The sequence below is a fragment of the Hylobates moloch genome, unplaced genomic scaffold (assembly GCF_009828535.3).
Source record: "Hylobates moloch isolate HMO894 unplaced genomic scaffold, HMol_V3 SCAFFOLD_2, whole genome shotgun sequence".
In the NCBI taxonomy this organism is placed as follows: domain Eukaryota; kingdom Metazoa; phylum Chordata; class Mammalia; order Primates; family Hylobatidae; genus Hylobates; species Hylobates moloch.
Window position 1 is genome coordinate 114,969,461 of NW_026652277.1, and position 20,071 is coordinate 114,989,531.

The 20,071-nt window shown below is 35.9% G+C and overlaps 1 protein-coding gene across 6 annotated transcripts in view; it reads right to left on the bottom strand.

Annotated features, from left to right (window-relative positions):
• MMS22L (MMS22 like, DNA repair protein) overlaps positions 1-20,071 on the bottom strand; it is a 165,732-nt gene that overhangs the window by 63,603 nt on the left and 82,058 nt on the right. For all 6 annotated transcript variants that reach the window (XM_058435413.1, XM_058435410.1, XM_058435414.1 and 3 more), the window contains 2 exons: positions 5,210-5,403; positions 614-764 (listed from right to left, as the gene is read on the bottom strand). In XM_058435413.1, the coding sequence (XP_058291396.1) occupies positions 614-764; positions 5,210-5,403 (345 nt within the window). The remainder of the gene's footprint in view (positions 1-613; positions 765-5,209; positions 5,404-20,071) is intronic.

Consider the following 20,071-nt stretch of genomic DNA (forward strand, 5'->3'; position numbering starts at 1 on the left):
CTTATTCAAGTCTTCCTGACCACTCTACACTATTTCTATTGTAACTTTATATATTCTATTTTTTTTTCCAATGAGCTTCCTCAGATCTCTTGTGTAATGTGGCAGGAAATACTTATAGATAAGGAAGACATTGTTCAGGTGAAGTATCTTGTTCATGATCTCATGAGTTAAGAGTGAAAACTCATGATCTCATCAGTTAAGAGTGAGTTAAGAGTTAAAAATCAAGCAGTAAAAAGGAAAGCTATCATTAAATCGAAAATTGTAATAAATACCAGTATCTTACAGATGCAGTAATAATAAATGTGTAATTTCTTTCACAGTGGGATGTGTAGAAAGGTCACTTCAGGATGATGATAAGGCAGTCTTACAAAAACAGTTTTGAAAGGGCTTAACAAACAACTTTTTTTTCTTTTAAAGTAGGCCACAAAATATAAGTTAGTGTTCTTACTATTTACTACTGTCGAAAGGCTGATATATCTGAAAGCAAAAACCTGACAAAGTGAGAGTATATGTAGTAGGGATCAGTCCTCATTTGTGAAAATTCTTAGCTTCCTAGGATACTGATCTATCACAGGTTTGCATTAATGTGTATGCCTGAAATAAAAGCACGTACCTATTTTGTAGGACATGACTTAAATATCTTGCTACAACTTCAGGGCAGATGATATCATCCCAACCAAAAAGTTGAATAATTGATATAACTGGCTGAGGCTGAAAATCTGATGGAGCTGTGCTTGGCATGTCCATTGCTAGCAAAGTAAAGTCTAGATTCAAAATGAGAGAAACTTAAGGTGAGGAATCTTTAAAAACCATTTCTTATCCACACACCCCCGGCCAATTATAACAAGTGTTTTGTTTTTTTTTTAAGTACCAAATAATAAAATGTTCTACTTAGAAATGTAGAGCAAACAAAAAGCTAAAACTGAACAAATTCATGTTGTCATAGAAATTTCTGTAGCATCTAGATCTCCAAGAAAGGCCTAGAAGAATTTATCTCTGCATTATCATTACAGATCTATAATGGCTCCCTCTAATTACAAATTCTATGCCTGAGGTTTTGGCTAATGTGCCTCCACCATTCAAAAGACCTATTTATAAAATATGTCTAGCATCTAGTCTTCCAAGGAAGCAGATTTACTTGTCATCTGCCACAGGTGAACAGTTCATTCTCACCTTAGATACTGGACATTCTCTTCTATTAAACAGAGATCTCCTACAATCAATGACACTCCACTTCCTTTAGAACCCACAAAGTCTATGAACTAGAATTCCTTAGTTAACCATGCTAAACAAATATGTTTTATTTTGTGATTTTTCTTGGGAACCCATAAACTCATTTTGTACGATATTAATTTGTCAATACATTATTTATTAAGAACTCCTATGCAGCTTTCTGAAACGGGGTGGCTGTCTATTCTCCCACTCCCCATACACCACTTGATCTACCAATAGGGTGAGATTACTCCTTGGTCCACATTGCTGCTTCTAGACTATTCTCCCTTCTTCCTCCCTAAAATTGCTAGCTTTGAATTTCATATCATCAGATTATATTAGTCATTATCTTTGTTGCATTTACCTACTACTTCCTAGTTCACCTCCTCCTCTCATTCTTTGTAGACTGTAGCTCACTATCATGCTCTCCAACAGCACTCCTGCCATAATCTTTTGTGATTATTTTTCTCCAGTGTCATGGACTCTTGATTTCTTGAGCTCCTTTGATTTAACGAATCTATCTTCCATTCTATGTCAGCCATTCACCCCCATGCTGATACCCAGAGACCTTGGCATTACCAGTAACTACAATCTCTGTAATTTCAATTGTAAAGTACCCCAATTTTTGACTCCAAACTAGCTTTCCAACTTTCCTCTTCTCCCCTAACTCCAACAATTCTTTGATTCCATCAGGACCTACAATCACTGATCCTACAACCGTTTCCTCATCCCTCCTTGTCTCCATGCCTTCCCTGTCCCTCTTTAGGATGCTTGATTGCATGGTCCATTATTATACTCATTCATTTACACTACCAACTCTTGCTCCTTTCTTGATTTGTGTACTTGCCTGGAAAAATCATCACCTGTTTAATTCAAACTCTTGGCCTTTTCCCCACGTGTACCAGTATTAAATGGCTGAAGAAGAACCATGCTGACTGATACCACTTTACATTTATGACTACAGACTTCAAGTAGGCTCTTAGAATTGGCCAGCATTCCTACGACATTTCCCTAGTCCATTCAGCCTTTTATTCTCTCAGGGTACAATTGCATATCTTCTCTTCACTCTTCATCAACAGCCAGCACCTTCTGCCCCTTCCTCATTTTCAGCTGATGGACTGACTTAATACTTCACAGAGAAACAAGAAAAATCAGAAGAGAACTATCACAAGCTGCTACCACATTTACCCCAGTTGCCTTCATCTGGGCTCACTTATTCTGCCTTCTCTTCTGCTACTAGAGATGAACTGAGGCCAAGTTCTCTATAGGATCCTATTTTCTCTTGGCACTAAAACAAAAGTGACTTTGTTTGTACCATGCAATTTTCCTTCACTTTGGAGCATTCCTGTCAGCATTTTAAATATACTGAAATGTCTCCCATGTTATTTAAAAACCAAACAAAAACAAACCTTCCTCTTTGACCCCTCTAGCTACTATCCCCATTTTTCTACTTCTCTTAAACAGTGATATTTAAAAAGATTAATCTAAATTTGCAGTCTGCAATTCCTCTTTTCACATTTTCTCTGGAATCATCTTCTATCAGGCCTTTGCCTCTCCACTACATACAAACTGCTCTTTCAGGTCACCAGTGACTTCCCTCTTATTAAATCCAATGACTAATTCTCAGACCTTATCTCACTTGATCCATCTGTAGAAACTGAGCTGTTGATCACTTTCCTCTCCTTGGGCTCCAGGGCACCACACTTCCCTGGTTTTTCTTAACTTACCTTCATTCCTCTCCAGTCTCTTTTCTCGTTTCTCCTGACCCTACAAATCTGAACAAAGGAATACCCTAAGGCCCAGTCCTCAAACTTTTCTTTTCATCCATACTTACTCTCTGGGTGTCTCATCCAGTTTCATGATTTTAAAGAATTATTTATATATGGATGCTTTCCAACTTCAAATCTCTAGCTTGGACCTCTTCCTGAACTCTAGGATCATTATCCAAGTGCCTACTTAACATGTCTACTTGGATTTAATGAACATCTTTAAAAAAATTACCAAAATAAAAATGTTGGTCTTCCCTCATAAAATCTGTTCTTGCCTCCATCTTCCTTATCTCAGCAAATGGCTATAGTTACCCTTAATTCCTCTCTATTTATTTGTTTACCATATCTTACCCACTTAGCAAATTCTGTCAGCTCTACCTTGAAAATACTTTCTTCAGATGGGAAACCTGACCACTTCTCACCACCTCTACTGCCACCACTCTAGCCACAGCTGCTCATTTTTGGGTTATTACAATAGTTCCCTAACTGCCTTCCTGCTTTTCCCCTTGCCTAGTCTTCCTATAAGTCTAGCCTCAACCTAGCAGCCAGAGGACTCTTATCACTCCTCTGCTCAAAACTTTTCAACAGCTTCCAATCTCAGAGTAAAAGCAAAAGTCTTTATAACCATTTACAAGGCAGAACACAAACTAGCTCTCCATTACCTCTTGATCCATCTCTTAGTTCTCTTTCCTTTCTCATTCCACATGAGCCTTTACTGCTTCCCTATAGTTTCTCAAACACACCAGACATGTTCTTGCCTTCAGACTTCTGCAAAGCATGGTCTCTCATCTCCTTCAGTTCTTTGCACAAATATTACTTACTTGGGCCTTCCTGGCCACTCCATTTAAAATTACAACTGCCTCTGACCTTCTGTATTCCTATCCTGTATTCCACTCTTTCCCACAGCATTTATCACCACACATTACACGATTTATTCATTTAGTGGTCTTCCTATGCCCCAACACTAGATTATGAGCTCCATGAGAACAAGAATTCTTGTCCTTCTTCTCCATTAGTATCTCTCCAATGCCTATTAAACTAGGTATTCAGTAACTTTTTTCAAATGAAGTAAATCATTCTCTCCTAAACTATCAAGTCTTTATTTCAAATCAAAGCCAAAGTCCACACATTTTGCTTTCTATTTATATACCATTTATCTTCAGCATCTAAGACAGCACTGACTGAACTGATGCATTATTATTTTTGTTGACTGACTGGCAGTTGGGATGATGCATGTACACAAGTTGTATCATCTACTAATGACTGCTTAAACTGGTTGAATATCAATATTTATTTTCATAGACATTACAGTAGTTGGAAAATTGTTGCCCTGTCACAATTCTTTAATCTACCATCGTAAAGTCTTAATTATAGAAGTGTTATCAGAATTCAAAATCTTTTCAAATTTAAATCATTCAGTCTTTTACACAGTGCTTTAAGCTCAGTTTTCCTCGCACACACTAGGATAAATGTTGGTTTAAATCTTAGGTTTTTAAAACTATTATTTAAAAATAAATTAAATACCTTTAAATGGACTTCATTCAAGTACATGGAGTTACCATACTAATCACTGTCTATTCCAATACTTCTTAACACACTTTGAGCAAAATACCCCCTTGAGAAGACAATGGCCTCTTCTTAGAAATGACATATATGCACATATATTCAAATTCTTGCCTATAATTTCATGAGATCCAGAGTCCCCTAAAGCCTAAGGACATGTCTTTAGGTTAATAATCAAATTAAGTAAAAATTACAACTTAAAGTAGAATCTAGTAGAAGTCAGAACAATAACATCCTATATATTCAATGTCATTCTGATCTCATCCTCTTGGGGTTGTAGTGGTATTTATTTTATCTTCTTTTGCTCTTTACACAAATTAACTTCATCTTATACCTATATATCTGCTCATACAATTTGAAAATAAACTACTTGAATCACACGTAATCAAATGCTAGTTTACCTTCCAAAATATTACATGCATAAGAAAAGCTTATGTACATTCAATATTTTCAGGATAGAAAATTATCTTACTTTTAGTAAATAATCATTTAATTTTTAGTAATACATAAGCCAAAGGATCCCAATTTATTAATATGTAATTTGTTTCATCTTTCTGGCTGACAAAATGTTTGCTATACAAGAGTTTGTTACTAAGAAAATAAAGGAAAATACTGACAAAGAGTCTGCAAAAAGAGAAATTAGCAAATTAATAATTAATACTGACCTGCAGCTGCATCCGCAAGCTGTGAGAAAGGCACTACCTGTGACATTCTCTGACTCTTCAAAAATGAAAAGAAATGTCTCCACAGTGCACTGGCAACTGCAGCAAGGTGGCGCTCTTTAGCTGATAATGAAGACTGTACAAATAGGTCCACATTGTCCCTTTGAAGTTCCTGACACAATTGTTGATGCATACTCCTAAAAAGAAATAAAAATACAGCTAACACCCTTAACAAATGCTTACAAAAATCTTCTTAAAGTACATTTTGAGCTTTTTCCATTTATATCATATGACAAACATTTTATATAATTAAAACCTTTATGCCAGGACATTATGCATTTCTGGTTGTTTGATAGATGAATGATGGCATATTAAGCATCATAAAGTTAATGTTAATTACTAATGTCAACCATTAATTATATGCTTTTTAATATGTCAGATCCAAATGAGAAAGAGGCAGCTTCAGAATGAAGGTCTGCATTTGGCAACTCACACATGACAAGTGATTTTTACTTAAAATCTAGACATGAAAACAATTTTTTAAACCCTTTTCTCCTGAGGGCTTTAGGACATGGATGTACCAAGAGGAAGGTAAGTATATCTGGCTTATGTGTGGTATTTTAAATTAAAATACTTTCCTTGTTTAGAAGACACAGGCCTTGTGTAGTAGATAAAACTGTGCTAGATACAATCTTACTACTTTGGTCCCAAAAGATTCATAATCATTCTCACTTGGTAGGCAATAATATACAATAACAAGTTACTCTTCATAAAATAATAAAACATAATTCGATACTGCCTCAAATTTTGATTAATCATTTACTCACCTTTGCTGATTAATTCAATCGAAAATTTAGATATCTCTAGACCTTAATAGAAACATGTGCAGGAAATTGAGGTTACCAAAGAGAGGGAAATAAGAGATCTTCTTAGTGATGTGGAACAGAAGGCATTTATGTTGTGCACCCACTGATAATATGATTATTTAAAACTAAGTGTACAACCATGCTATTATTCCTGTTTTTGTTTATATTACTGCCAGATCAACTGAGTAGACATAAATGCATGGATACATTTACATTTGCTTTTTTTTTTTCAATTATACAGAAAGCAGCAAAAAATAACCAACGGAAATGATGGAGAAGACTTCCTTTAATAGAGATAGCATTCCACTAAGAAAAATAATTAAGTACTTTAAAAAAGATGTTTGATGTTTTTAAACAGTTTAGGGGAAGTGGATACATGAAAGAACTATACAAAACACAGAACTAGCACGTGTATCTAAAGCAATCCCACAAAAAGATCAAGCTGGTTATAAGATCACATCTTAGAATATTTCGCCTAACTACCCAAGAGTGAGTAAAAATTCTAAGTATAAATTGTATAACATTAGGGCCTTGAGCCCCTTTACATTGGAATTCCTGGAAAATTATGGGATGTTACTTAATACTACATGAAATACTGAAAAAACAAGCGAACAAATGACTGGGGAAAGAGTATACAGTAAGCAATTCCCATAAAAGCTAACCAAATATCTGCTATGTCCTCTCTGTAAAAACTTCTTGAGAAGCTTTCAACTTGAACTAGTGGCTAGAGAACCATTTCAGTTCCTTTATCTTAGAGTGAGATAAATAACAAACCACTAAAATCCATCTGGCAACTAACTCAACTGCCTATATCAACATAGCAAAGTTCAGAGTACATTTCTACACAGTGGAATCCATGTAAAATAATACCACCATTTCTACTGCCCTTTATAGCTTTTTCAAAGTATATTGGTTTCAAAAGACAATAAATAACTTATGGTACTTAAGTAAGATGGATTTTGCTCACCATTTATAAAAAAGCCATTTTATTTACTAACTAAAACCTATTCCCTAGGAAGGAGTAACATTTCTGATTGACCTCTATGTATGTGCTAGAAATTCTTTAAATTAATTAAAATCTTTTAAAATCGGAACATCTCTATGAGATAGGTATCATTAATCCTCTTTATAGATGATGAAGCTAACGGGAGGAAAGCTAAATATGCCCAAAGGTCACATGGCTAGAAAGGGCTGGCCTCATCATCTGAACTTAAATCTGACTCTAAAGCCCACTTTTCTTTTTACACACTAAGACATGCACCCTTATGCACCTACACACACATGAGTTTTAAGTGAATTAAACATTGACAAATTATCTTCTTTTTCTACTTAGGTTAAAGAAATTTCATCCCAGCACTTTGGGAGGTCAGGGAGGGTGGATCACTTGAGGCCAGGAGTTCAAGACCAACCTGACCAACATGGTGAAACCCCATCCCTAATAAAAATACAAAAAAATTAGCCGGGCATGATGGTACACGCTTGTAATCCCAGCTACTCAGGAGGCTGAGGTAGGAGAATTGCCTGAACCCAGGAGGTGGGAGGTTGCAGTGAGCCGAGATTGTGCCACTGCACTCCAACTTGGCTGACAGAGCAAGACTTTCTCAAAAAAAAAAAAAATAATAATAATAAATAAATAAATAAAGGAATTTCAGAAAGCTTAAGAAAAGGTGCTGGAAAAGCCACATGTAGCTGTGTCTTTTGAAGGGCCAGGAGCAACATCAGAATTCTAACATTAGGAAAGACTTTAAGAAGAGATGCTAGAAAACATGTATTCAAGGCAATAATGAGAAAGGCCAACAAATGTGAACCACCTTTGACCTCTCCAGAACAAATGTTGAGGTACCAGGGAGTATAACTAGCAGCTAATGTGGGGATAGGATTGAAAGTTCTGAATCCATTAGGTTTAAAAAAAAAAAATGCCAAGTGTGGTGGCTTATACCTGTAATCCCAGCATTTTGGGAGGCTGAGGTGGGTGGATTGCCTGAGCTCAGGATTTCAAGACCAGCCTGGGCAACATGGTGAAACCCCATCTCTACTTAAAAATACAAAAAACTAGCCGGGCATGGTGACATGTGCCTGTAGTCCTAGCTTCTTGGGAGGCTGAGGCTGGAGGATTGCTTGAGGCAGAGGTTGCAGTGAGCTGAGATTGCACCACTGCACTGCAGCCTGGGCAACAGCGAGACTCTGTCTCCAAAAAAAAAAAAATAAATAAATAAAATAAATAAAATAAAATAAAAAAATAAAATAAAACCATTGTGAGGTAAAAAATTTTAAAGCTATAGATTACATCCTCCAAGGTTGAGTTAAAACAGCAAAGACAAGTTTCAACTAAGGGTAAGACACTGACCCCAAACCATGCTTGTTTTGGAAATGTGCACCCACATTTTCAAATGTTTTTGGATTTGAAAAGAAGCTAATATCCCCTGGAATACGCAAAATGCTTTTTGCTCAATAGTTTGAATGTTCAAGCTTTTCCAGTCTGGATAAGAAGAAATGATTACCTGCTATTTTAAACCAGAACCAAGTTGTTTAAGACTTTATAGTAATAATTTATTTAAGCATAAAGAAATCAGTGAGTGACAAATACAGGAAATCCCAAGGGTGTACTGCAATAGAAGTCTGAAGGAAGAACCAAATTTTTGCACTATAGCCAAATAGCTAGAAATATCCCTTGCAGTCACCGGTAATTTTTTAAAATCACATGTTTGGACCAGAAAACTAATTATACAGACTACTGAAAAATAAATTATATTAGATGTGACCACTGCATATCTGCTGAAGGTATATTTACAAAAATGTAAAGAAGAAGCTCTGTCACTAGAGGTAACAATGTAAAAGAAAACACAAAACATACATAAAATATTATAAAGAATGTAATATAGTTCTAGGTGATGGCTGTTTTATGACGCATTATTTACCTTCTTCAACACAAAGAGTAGAAATATGAAAGTTGATTTTTTGCATAAAATGAAAAATATGTGATTTCTGGTCAGAAACTAAAAGACATAACACAAGGATGTAGGATCTCCCAACACTTGGCAATTGTTTTACTTGAGTAAAGACAGATATCACGTTAAGATCAGTTTGAAAATATAAGATCAGATAAGGAAATACACACATGTAACCAGCCCTCTTATGTTATAAAAGATACAATACAGTATAGTAGAAAATAAATTGCTGAATGTCAAGTTATTCAAATTGCAGCTCTCATGGTGGAAATAACAGCAACATCCAGCATTTATTGGTATTTACTATGAGGCCAGCACCATGCAAAGTGTTTTATAAGCATTGTTTCTCATCCTATGAGGTAGACATAATTATTATTCAAATCTTATATATGAGAAAATTGAGACAAAAGGAGTAACTATGCTGGGTAATAAACATGGTTATTAGTATAGCTATCCAGAGCTGTGTGGCTTTGGAAAAACAAGTAACCTCCCAACTCGCTGTTTTCTTTAGAGTCAAGAATAGGAACAATTGTTGCTATATCCACCTAACAGGGTTATTGTGACGACCACAGGAAATAACATTCTGGAAAGTTTTTAGAAGCCTATCATTACACTATATAAACACCCACACTTTCACATACCAATTATCCAGGTGTTCCTACATTTCTATTTTAGCTCAGTTATCCTGCCTCCTTTAGCTTTCCTCATTATCTTCAAGTATTTTCCTGATTCTGTCATCTGACTGCTCTTTTGCTCCACTTTCCAAGATTTCCTGTTTTTATCTGTCTGCTACTTCTTGCTTTGATTTCATCTTTATTTATCCATTTTGCCCCCACCTCTCTACTCCCACAGATACCTTATCCCCCACAGACATACAAATCTATTGAGGCATCTATCATATGAGAGGCATGGAACCCTGTACCTGAAACTTCTACCTGCTAGTCTGGTCTCTCAGTTTCTGCTCCTCCCTAGTAACTTAGGCAGGCTTCTGGGAACACTTACTGGACCACTGCTTATAATTTTCGCTTCCAATCTTGGCATACCATTGTTTCTCCTGTAACTGTTGTAGAATAAGGTATGACATCCTATATATCACTTTCCTGGTATTCACACTTGTATATTAATTATTTCTAATACATGATGCCTCAAAGTGTAAGGAAAATTAAAATTGTCTATTGATGGACTTTCATCACATGGAAAAAGCATAATATAATAAATATGACCAGTAAGGATTAACAGCAATAATTGAATTCTTCTTTTAACTCTACTGCAAACATGGTAACTTTAAAAAAATCTTTATTAGTGAAAAATATAATGGAAAATTTTAAGTCAAAAAGTTGTTCCAAACCACTATGAGTAATTATTCCAAGTATCTTATTGATCTGATGGAAAACTAAATGGGAATCAGGACACTCTATAACCATTTTTAGCTTCAGCTAAACTCACTAAAAAACCTTAGACACTGAATCCTCTTGTCATACTTGCTTGTATCTGTGAAACAGGGCTTACTCTGCCTTATTATCCAGGAAGAATATAACATAACTAAGGTAATGGCATTATCAGAAAAACAAAAAACAAAAAAACCCTGAAATTTAAACAGTGGAAGTTACCCAAAAAATCATCTAATCCAATCTTGTCTTCAAAAAATTGAGAAAAAACAACAAACAGCTTCTAGGTATGAAGAGACTTTTACAAAGCCTCAATTTGAGATAATGGTAGTTTCAATCCTGAGCCCCAATCCTATGCATGCCCCAATTATCAGGGAGAAACCAGGCTGGCAAGTAGCAATTCAAGCATACTTTGCAATGCCCCCATGTAACAGATGCCCCAGTACATCTGTGTGTCTGTGCATATGTGGAGGAGGGGGTGAGTAGGTGGTGGATGGATGGATGGATGGATGGATGGATGGATTAATGAATGAATATGTGAAATCAAAGTAAAGAGTTTGTTGACTGTTTTGATGATAAAGCACAGCAGTGGCAATGATGCTTACCGTCACATATAATTACAGAGAAAAATAAGGGCTCCTTGAGATGCAAGGAGAATTCTTCAAATGAGCTCTTGTCTAAGACAGAAAAGATCAACTTGTGACTCTGGAAAACTACTAAGCCTCAGTTTTTCATCTGTTAAATGGAAATAATGCCCTACTATCCTCTATGGAGCTGCTAAAGCATTAAAGTCACAGCATTTAGGTAAAAGTACTTTGTAGACAAGGAAAATAATATGCGCTTTCATAGACTGTAAGGCAAGACAATATGCACTACTGCTTCTAAATCCTAATAAACATGTTCTTAGAGGCATTCGAGCATCACTAGAAAGATATAAGCTTTGGAGACAGACATACTAAAATATACATCCTATTTTGCCAATTAGCAGTTGGATGGTCATTTCCTCATCTGCTGCAAGAATTAAATAAGACATATTCAATAAAGAGTATTATCGTTGGCCAGAGAATTAAAAACTGTTTAATGATAATATATGTACTAGCCCTATTCTGAGTGTTTGGCCTTTAATAACTAATTTAATCTGTAGGTACTTTATTGTCCTCATTTTATAGACAAGGAATCACAGTACAGAAAGGATAAGTGATTTGCTTGGGTCATGCTGTTAGTAAGCAGTAGAGCCAGGATTTGAACCCAAACAGTCTAGCTTCAATGCCCCAATTCATAATCACTATGCTACGGCTGCCTCAAATATCATTTTACTACACAAATAAATAATACATGCTCCAAATATCACATTGCTGTATTCACTCATTCTTATGTAAGTTCTTAATAAAGGTAGTTATAAAGTAGTATAACAGCCAATCCCAGGTGATATACCAGATGCATACACATTAAAAGTTTAATACTTCTGGGAAGTGCCAGGCTCTATAGGGATTCCAAAGGTCAACGACGTATGATAATTTAAAATTTTCCTATGCCCCAAAATTGAGTTAATTTGCAAGACTGGGAAAGAACAAATCAGGAATCCAGTGATGAACCTAGCAAACCAAGCATGCCTATAATAATGCTGTCTTATATACAATAACGGGGGTGAAGTGCCTAAAATGAAGTTGCTTGCCCATGTACCAAAAACGGAAACTAGCACTGGTATGAAAACATAACAGTAAAAAGTCATCATTTTTAGAATTTACCCTCATATTTTCATTAGTCTTGACTTTGTAGATGATTATGAGTATAAAATTACTTAAGTTTTTCAGTTACGTTTCACTGTATTTTATAACACAGTAGTAACAAGGATCCACTTCCTTGTTATTATTGTAAGTAGTTCTCAATGTTGACTACCACCAAAATCATCTGTACATCTTTCTACAAATACTAATGTCTTGGCCTCACTAAAGATCTTTCTGCATCTTCAGCATTGGGCCTAATCATAATATTTACTATTTGTTTTTAATTCCTGATGCAGTTGGTCTGAGGGTCTACATTTCATTTGTTTATTTATTTATTTTTTGAGACGGAGTCTCGCTCTGTCACCCAGGCTGGAGTGCAGTGGCACGATCTCGGCTCACTGCAAGCTCTGCCTCCTGGGTTCACACCATTCTCCTGCCTCAGCTTCCCGAGTAGCTGGGACTACAGGCGCCTGCCACCATGCCCAGCTAATGTTTTTGTATTTTTAGTAGAGACGGGGTTTCACCGTGTTAGCCAGGATAGTCTCCATCTCCTGACCTCGTGATCTGCCCACCTTGGCCTCCCAAAGTGCGGGATTACAGGCGTGAGCCACCATGCCCGGCCTCATTTGTTTATTTTTGAGACAGAGTCTCGCTCTGGTGCCAGGCTGGAGTGCAGTGGTGCCATCTCAGCTCACTGCAACCTCCACCTCCCGGGTTCAAGCAATTCTCCTGCCTCAGCCTTCCGAGTAGCTGGAACTACAGGTGCATGCCACCAAGCCCCGCTAATTTTTGTATTTTTAGTAAAGACGGGGTTTCATCATGTTGGCCACGATGGTCTTCATATCTTGACCTCGAGATCTGCCCACCTCAGCCTCCCAAAGTGCTGGGATTCTAGGTGTGAGCCACCATGCCTGGCCGAGGGTCTACATTTCTATCAGACAGATGCTGCTATCCCATGGTGGACCATGCTGTGGGTAGTCACTTTCCTGGCTTTCCTCATCTAAAAAAAAGGGGGTAATAATAGTATCTACAGAATTAAATTAATAAAGGCCAAACACTCAGAATAGATCTGGCATATATATTTTCAATAAACAATCTTTGATTTTCTGATCAATAATTATTTCATTTATTGAATAGGCCCTATTTAATTCCTGCAACAGATAAGGAAATGGCCATGCAACTAGCAGTTCACAGACTAAGTAACAAGATCATCCATAATCCCGTCATGGAGGAGGACTGAAAACTACTCCTTTACTCTATAGGTATAAGTGCGAAACAAAGTATAAGATTGTTTTACCAACTCAGAGGAGAAAAACCTTTGGGGGGAAGCACAAGAAAATGGGCGTGGAAGAGATTGTCAAAGGATAGGTAAGGAGTGTTTAGGTGAAAAGGAGGAAAGTAAAAACACAAAGGTATATAAAATCAAATCACTTACTCTCTAATTCAACACATACAGCATACGTTCTAAGCAGTAGGGTACAAAACTAGCAAACAGACAAAGTCTCTGCCCTCTGGAACTAATATTCTAATGAGAGACAGATAATTAAACATACAAACATGTAATACCTCAACCTGTGGTGAGCTTTATGTATAAAAAAGAAATAATAGTATGGGGATGATGATTGCTAGAACTTTGTACAAGAACATTGTACTTGTACAATGATCAGGAAACACCTTTTAAGGTGACATTTGAGCAAAGAACTAAATAAGTAAGGAAGGGAAACACACAGGTATATGGGGAAGAATATTCCAGTGAGAAGAAAAAGTGCAAAGGTGCTGGGCCTGGCACAGTTTCACAGACTCAAGGAACAACAACCAGGAGTCCAAGGTGGCTGAAATACAATGGGTGACAGATGAACAGCAGATGAATTGGAGAGGTGGCAGGGTTCCAGATCATGTAAGATCTTGTAAGCCATGTAAGGACTTTGGATAAAATCAAAGTGGATAACAAGCCACAAAAGCAGAAGTGTAATATAATTTACATCTTAAAAGGAATATATAAAAGAACAAGGTGTTTGAAGAATGAAAAAAAAGTAACCACTTTGATTATAATAGAGAATTTTTATAGTAGCATTGGAAGGCAATAAATTTAAGAATAGAAATGGTGTTCCATTTGTTCAGTCATATGTTTTCTTCATTCACTTCAGAAGTTACTCAGTGCTAGTCACTATGTCTGATGCTAGAGATACAAAAATGGTTAATCCTGTTAAAAGAAAAATCAAGACTTCATTCTTAAAGTGGTAAGAAGACACTGAAGGATTTTGAACTGGAGGGTGATATAATGAAAAAAGTGCTTTGGGAAAGATTAATCAGGTAATGGCAAATAGAATGGGTCAGAATAAGAACTGACTAAAGATAAAAGAGACTAATTAAGAAGCTTCTGTAAACATCCAGGTAAGAGCTAATGTGCATTTTGAGTTACTTTATGAAGGAAAAAGCCAACACTAATTATTTCGCATTTTGTGAGGGAAAGGAAAGAGCAGCCTGTCATTGCCAAATTTTGGGGGAGAAAAACTGAAAGTTACGAGGGATAGTTAATTATAACAGGGGGATATAATTTGATATGAAAACAGAAAATTGAAGTAACACTATCGAAAACGTTTTTGGAAATCTAGACCTAGAGTCGAAGAGTACAATCAGACTCAGGAATCATTCTATCTAATAGTTTAAACCATCTTAATGAACATGTCAATGTCTGTTAATTACATGAGGCATTGTATTAGATGCTATCAAATATAGTCCTTCCTTTCAAAGAACATACAGTTAAGTGCTGAGACAGAGGTATGTAAAGAGTAAAAAACAGGATTCGAAGAAGACCTCCTGGAGAAGACATGCCATTACCTGTTACAGAAGTCATATTAGTTAATTGAAAAAATAATATAGTTGCAGAAAGTTAAAATAATAGAGTTGCAGAAAGTTAAAATAATATGAGTAAAGCATAGGGACATGAAATTGCACGGTACATGAAGGGATTCACAAACAGTGTGGTATTACTAGTAGATGGTATTATCTTTAGTCAAGAGCCAGTAACTATAGTATTGATAAGGAACTGTAGTATTGATAAGGAACAATGTAACTATACATTTGTATAATGTAACTATAGTATTTATAAGGAACAGGTCGTGGAGGATCATGCCATCTCAAAAAGTTAGAGCCACATGTAAAGTCTTTAAGGTAGCTGGAAATGAGAGAAAACCAACTTATATACCCAACATATATATTCCTCATGGTTTGTTCCCAGATAATCTAATGCTTATAAGGATTGCCTAATACATTTATACATTTAAACATCCTCTTTAAATGCACCATGCTAATGTTACAATGCTAGTTGTCTCTGAAACATTTTCATTTAAAAAACCCAACCTGATGAGTATGTGCAGTGTGACTGCGTACATATACAAATCTATAATTACTCATTACAACATACTACACATATATAGATATATAATTATATCTATACATTTGTATATCTATATCTATACATTTTTCCAATGCTTGAGTGTTATCTTATGCTCTCATCTAATAAAAGTGAGCATGGGCAGAGCCACCCATAAGCATCAGTGCTAATCCATAAGCATCAGCTTCACCTATAAGCATCAACATTATGACCAACAAGTTATAGTCCTGAAGTTAACACACACACAAAAAAGAAAAATTTTCATGCTGGATGTTAAAATTTAAGTTTTACAGCATCACAAGATGCCTTCAAGGAAATGGTTGAGGGTAAAGGCCACAATTAAGGCTTGGGTACATCCTTTGGCATTATAACTATAAGGAACTACAGACGTCATCGTAGCTTAGGAATTTCTAAAAGAACAGGAGAATGATCATCATCTGATTGTGACAACTTGCACTGCTTGTATTCAGTTAGGGCTCCCATTTCCAGGAACTCATCCTTCAAATTTAATAGCAAGTGTGTGGGTACAAGGTAATGAATGAAAGTAAAAGAGGGGGAGATTATGGCTGAATATGAAGCTAGTCAGTCTCCAAGTTTGTCTACTACCAGAGTATCATGTGGGTAGGACCACTAGTTAAGGTCCAGGATCTTTGTCCTTGGGGTTAAAGGCACTCGGAGGTGAGATAATCTCTGAAAACAATCTCACAACAAAATGTACATTCCTTATAAAATATGTGAAGTTGTTATAATGGTCTTTGGGATTTCAAATACAATTATCTTCCTCTTCAAATGTAAATGGACAGGGTATAATGGAGCAAGCACACATGCACTAGATCTTATCCAAAATGTTATGTATTGAATTCTCATAGAAGAAAAAAGAATGAGGTCAGGCCGGGGGGCAGTTAGGAATTGGTGACTAAAAAAGAAAATTAGAATATAAGCAACAGTGTAAACAAAGTACTTACAGAATATGCCCTCATTTTCATTTTGGAAGAGAACACCAATCTATCTAACTTAGCAGCACTGGAGCCAATAATTACTAAGATATTAAGAACACCTCACAACCTTTAATTTTCTTCCTCCTCCCAATCCTCCCCCACCCCCCATCTCTATCTTTGTCTTGCTTTGGCTATTCCACTGTTTGCTGGAAAACGTATAATTTTTAAAACACGGCCACAAATTCTTTGACACTTCTTGATTCTGAGAGATCTTGTGACTATTTGACCAATAGAGCACAGCAGACATGACACTATGTGGCTATAAGGTTTGGTAATAAAAGGCCATAAAGCTTCTGCCTTGTTTGCTGGGAATACTCACTTTTAGAGCCCTGAAATGCGATGTAGGAAGTCCAATGACCCTGAGAATACCCTGTTCGAGGGGCCACAGGCAGCACTCAGGTCAACAGTTCCAGCTAAGCTTGTCCACCAGCCATTCTAGCTTAGAAACTAGATGTATTACTGAAGAAGAAGCCATCTAGGAACTGGATCCTCCAGCTTCAGCTGTTCTAGTCTCGGCCTTTAGAGTTACTCACAGACACTGAATTAGAGTTACTTCCAGACATTGAATCATCCTAGCTGAGGCTCCAGACATGGTAGAGCAGATAAGAGCTGCCCTTGGCTTTTCAAAGTCCTGACCTACAGAATCTGTAAGCATAATAAAAGGATTGCTGTTGTGGTGTTTTACCCACTATGTTATTACACAGTTTATTATGCTCTATAGGGCATATAAGAAGCACTATGTAGGAATTAGAGATTCAAAGATGAAAAGGATGCAGACTTGACCTAAAGGAATTCACACTTGGGAAGGCTGGGGTGGGAGGTGGGAGGAACAAAGAATTTTATTAGAAATATAACCACAGGGTAGTATCTACAATAGTACAAAGCAGACTTAGACAAAATAGCTGTTTTAAGTCTCCTAGAAGCCATTCCCAACAATCTAACAAATTCTGGACTGGTTTCAAGACAAATGAATTTCAGAGATAAGGGTAATTTTAAGAAAAACGACTTTATTTTTCTACCTATCCAGCACAGAACACCTATATCAAACATATGCTGAGACATTTTATGTATATTATCATATTTACTCTCAATAAACTTTATTCAGTTCTTGCTGCTTTCAAAAGTTTCATTTTAGTTTTCCCTAGATGTAAGGTATTATGTTTATGAACCTATGGAGACCACCTTTTAAAGCTAATTAATAAAACTATCCTCTAAAAACTAGCTTAGCTCTCACCATCCCAGCAGTCTTTTTCGAAAACAGTAGTACACAGTCACTGCTACCCTCTAATGACAACTGCAATCATTCTACCACATTTTACATGTGGTTAGTGGCTATATGCTATGTGGGGGAACGTGCGTTGTTTCAAAAAAGAAATTTGGAGTCATTTTATTAAAAGTAAAGAGCCAAAGATTTTTGAGGTCAGCTATTCCACAGTAAGTAAGCTAAGGCTGAATTCCATTTGTGAGCATTTTTCCTAATTGTTGATAATAAATTTTTATAAATAAAGGGTCTAATGGTAATGTTGACTGATTATTAACTACATCAACCCAAATGTTCCTGTCACAGTGAAATTTGCCCTATAATTTACCTTAATGGACTATGTGTATCAATAAATATTGAAAATGTCCAGTCTCTTCCCCCCACCTCCATTTAAATCAAATCCAATTCTATGTGAACAGATTGTACCAATGTATAATTACAATAGCTAATGCACTAGGAAAAGTAGTGTTCTTTGATAAATAATTTTTCTAAAACCTCTTAAGCATTCTGCATCCTCAATATTTCTCTCACACTCAAAAAATGCAGTAAATTATACAACCAGAAACTAGTGACCATTGCCAATTGCATTAATGGATCTACAAACCTCATCATCAGCTCCAATAGTAACTAGTTTTTTTTTTTTTCTTTTTGGATTTCAAAACTCAGTCAAGTAAGAGTCAAAAAGTACCTAGGGATATTTTTAAAAATGTTTCTTCATCAAAAGTATAACCAAACTCTAACGGAAATAACAGTCTAGTCACCATTGCAATATAGTGCTAAACCTGCAGTACATATATAATATTTAGAAATCTGCAAACTCCTTGAAATTATGTGTAAAGTTTTGTGTATACATAAATGTGTATAAGCCCCATCCCCTTTCTTCTACTTTCTACCACTTTAAAAACACTTCTAGGTACAAGCTGAATGCCTCCTCTCAATTTCTCTCCCTGAATCCTCTTCTGCCTTATTTTGATCTCCTCACTCTGTGCCTCTGTTGTACTCAACAATCCAACTGTAACCTCATGTACAAAATGCACTAACTTAGGAGGAATGCTTAATATGAATTCTGTGTAGAAAAAGTAGTGACTAATAAATGTTTAAGATCAATTATGAAAATCATCAAAAAGTATAAGCTCGTTTAGAATAACCTCATATTTAGCAGTAAATAAATTTCTTAATTTTAAATTATGGTTTTCCAGATACGTAGTTTCACACCACATACACTCCCTATAGAGATGCTACTTACCACTTTTACTGTAGTTCTTTAAAAGGGAGGAAAAGATAGAGGAGGGGAAAAAGTTTTCCTAAAAGATTATCCATTGAGTCAATGATCTGTGGGGTTTATTATAAAGCTCCATTATTAGGGCTGAGAGCCTCAAAGGCTTTTATTATAGCACTAATTTCTTTTTGCAAGGCTTCAGCAAATGAACCGATTTATCTGGTTCTGCATGCTTAGGGCTTGATACATGCTATTTGTACATGACAGGTTTCATCTGCGTAGCACCATTGAAAACATTTATCTGCACATCAAAAAAAAGCTCATCTCCTGATGAAAAAAAAAATCCATGCCTATGCTGGGATAAGAAATGTTAAAGTGGTGAGTAAAAGATCTGTGATATCTCATAAAATGGAACAAAACTACAAAAAGATCACCAATTCAGTACGAATGTGCAACAGTGCTACAGGAGCAGATACAATGTCAAAAAAGGAAGAAATGGAAAGATACTTGCTTACACTGATAAAAGAGTAGGGCTTTGTTAACATCCTGTGAATTTTAACTAGAAATTGGAAAAAAATTTACTTTCAAATAAGACAAAGTTTCATAAAGCTTTATGAACAAAGCAAAAGTAGTTCAAAATAAATCTTAAGACAGTACCCATTGTTTGTAACTGCCAGTAGAAATTAACCCCTGAAAGTTACTCTTATGGGAATAAAATGTTTAGATTGACTGTTGCTGTAGTTTAAAATTAAAAATCTTTGATAAAGCTTAAAGTCCTTATAAGTAACTTTAAAAAACACAGAGAAAAACAGGTAACCAAAATGTAAACATGCTTTCCTTTCAGAAACAATAATCAGCTTAAAACATCTATGTAAAAGATTGTGAAAGGTGGACACAGCCTACATATGTGAATAATAATGTAATAATAAAGTATTTCCAACAGATAATATATAATACATTCTTTTGAGAAAAATCAGTTTTTCTTTATGAAGAAGGTATACACTGAGTTAAAGAGCTTGTTCCCATAATTCATGATCTTTCAGAACATGTGGTTACGTTAG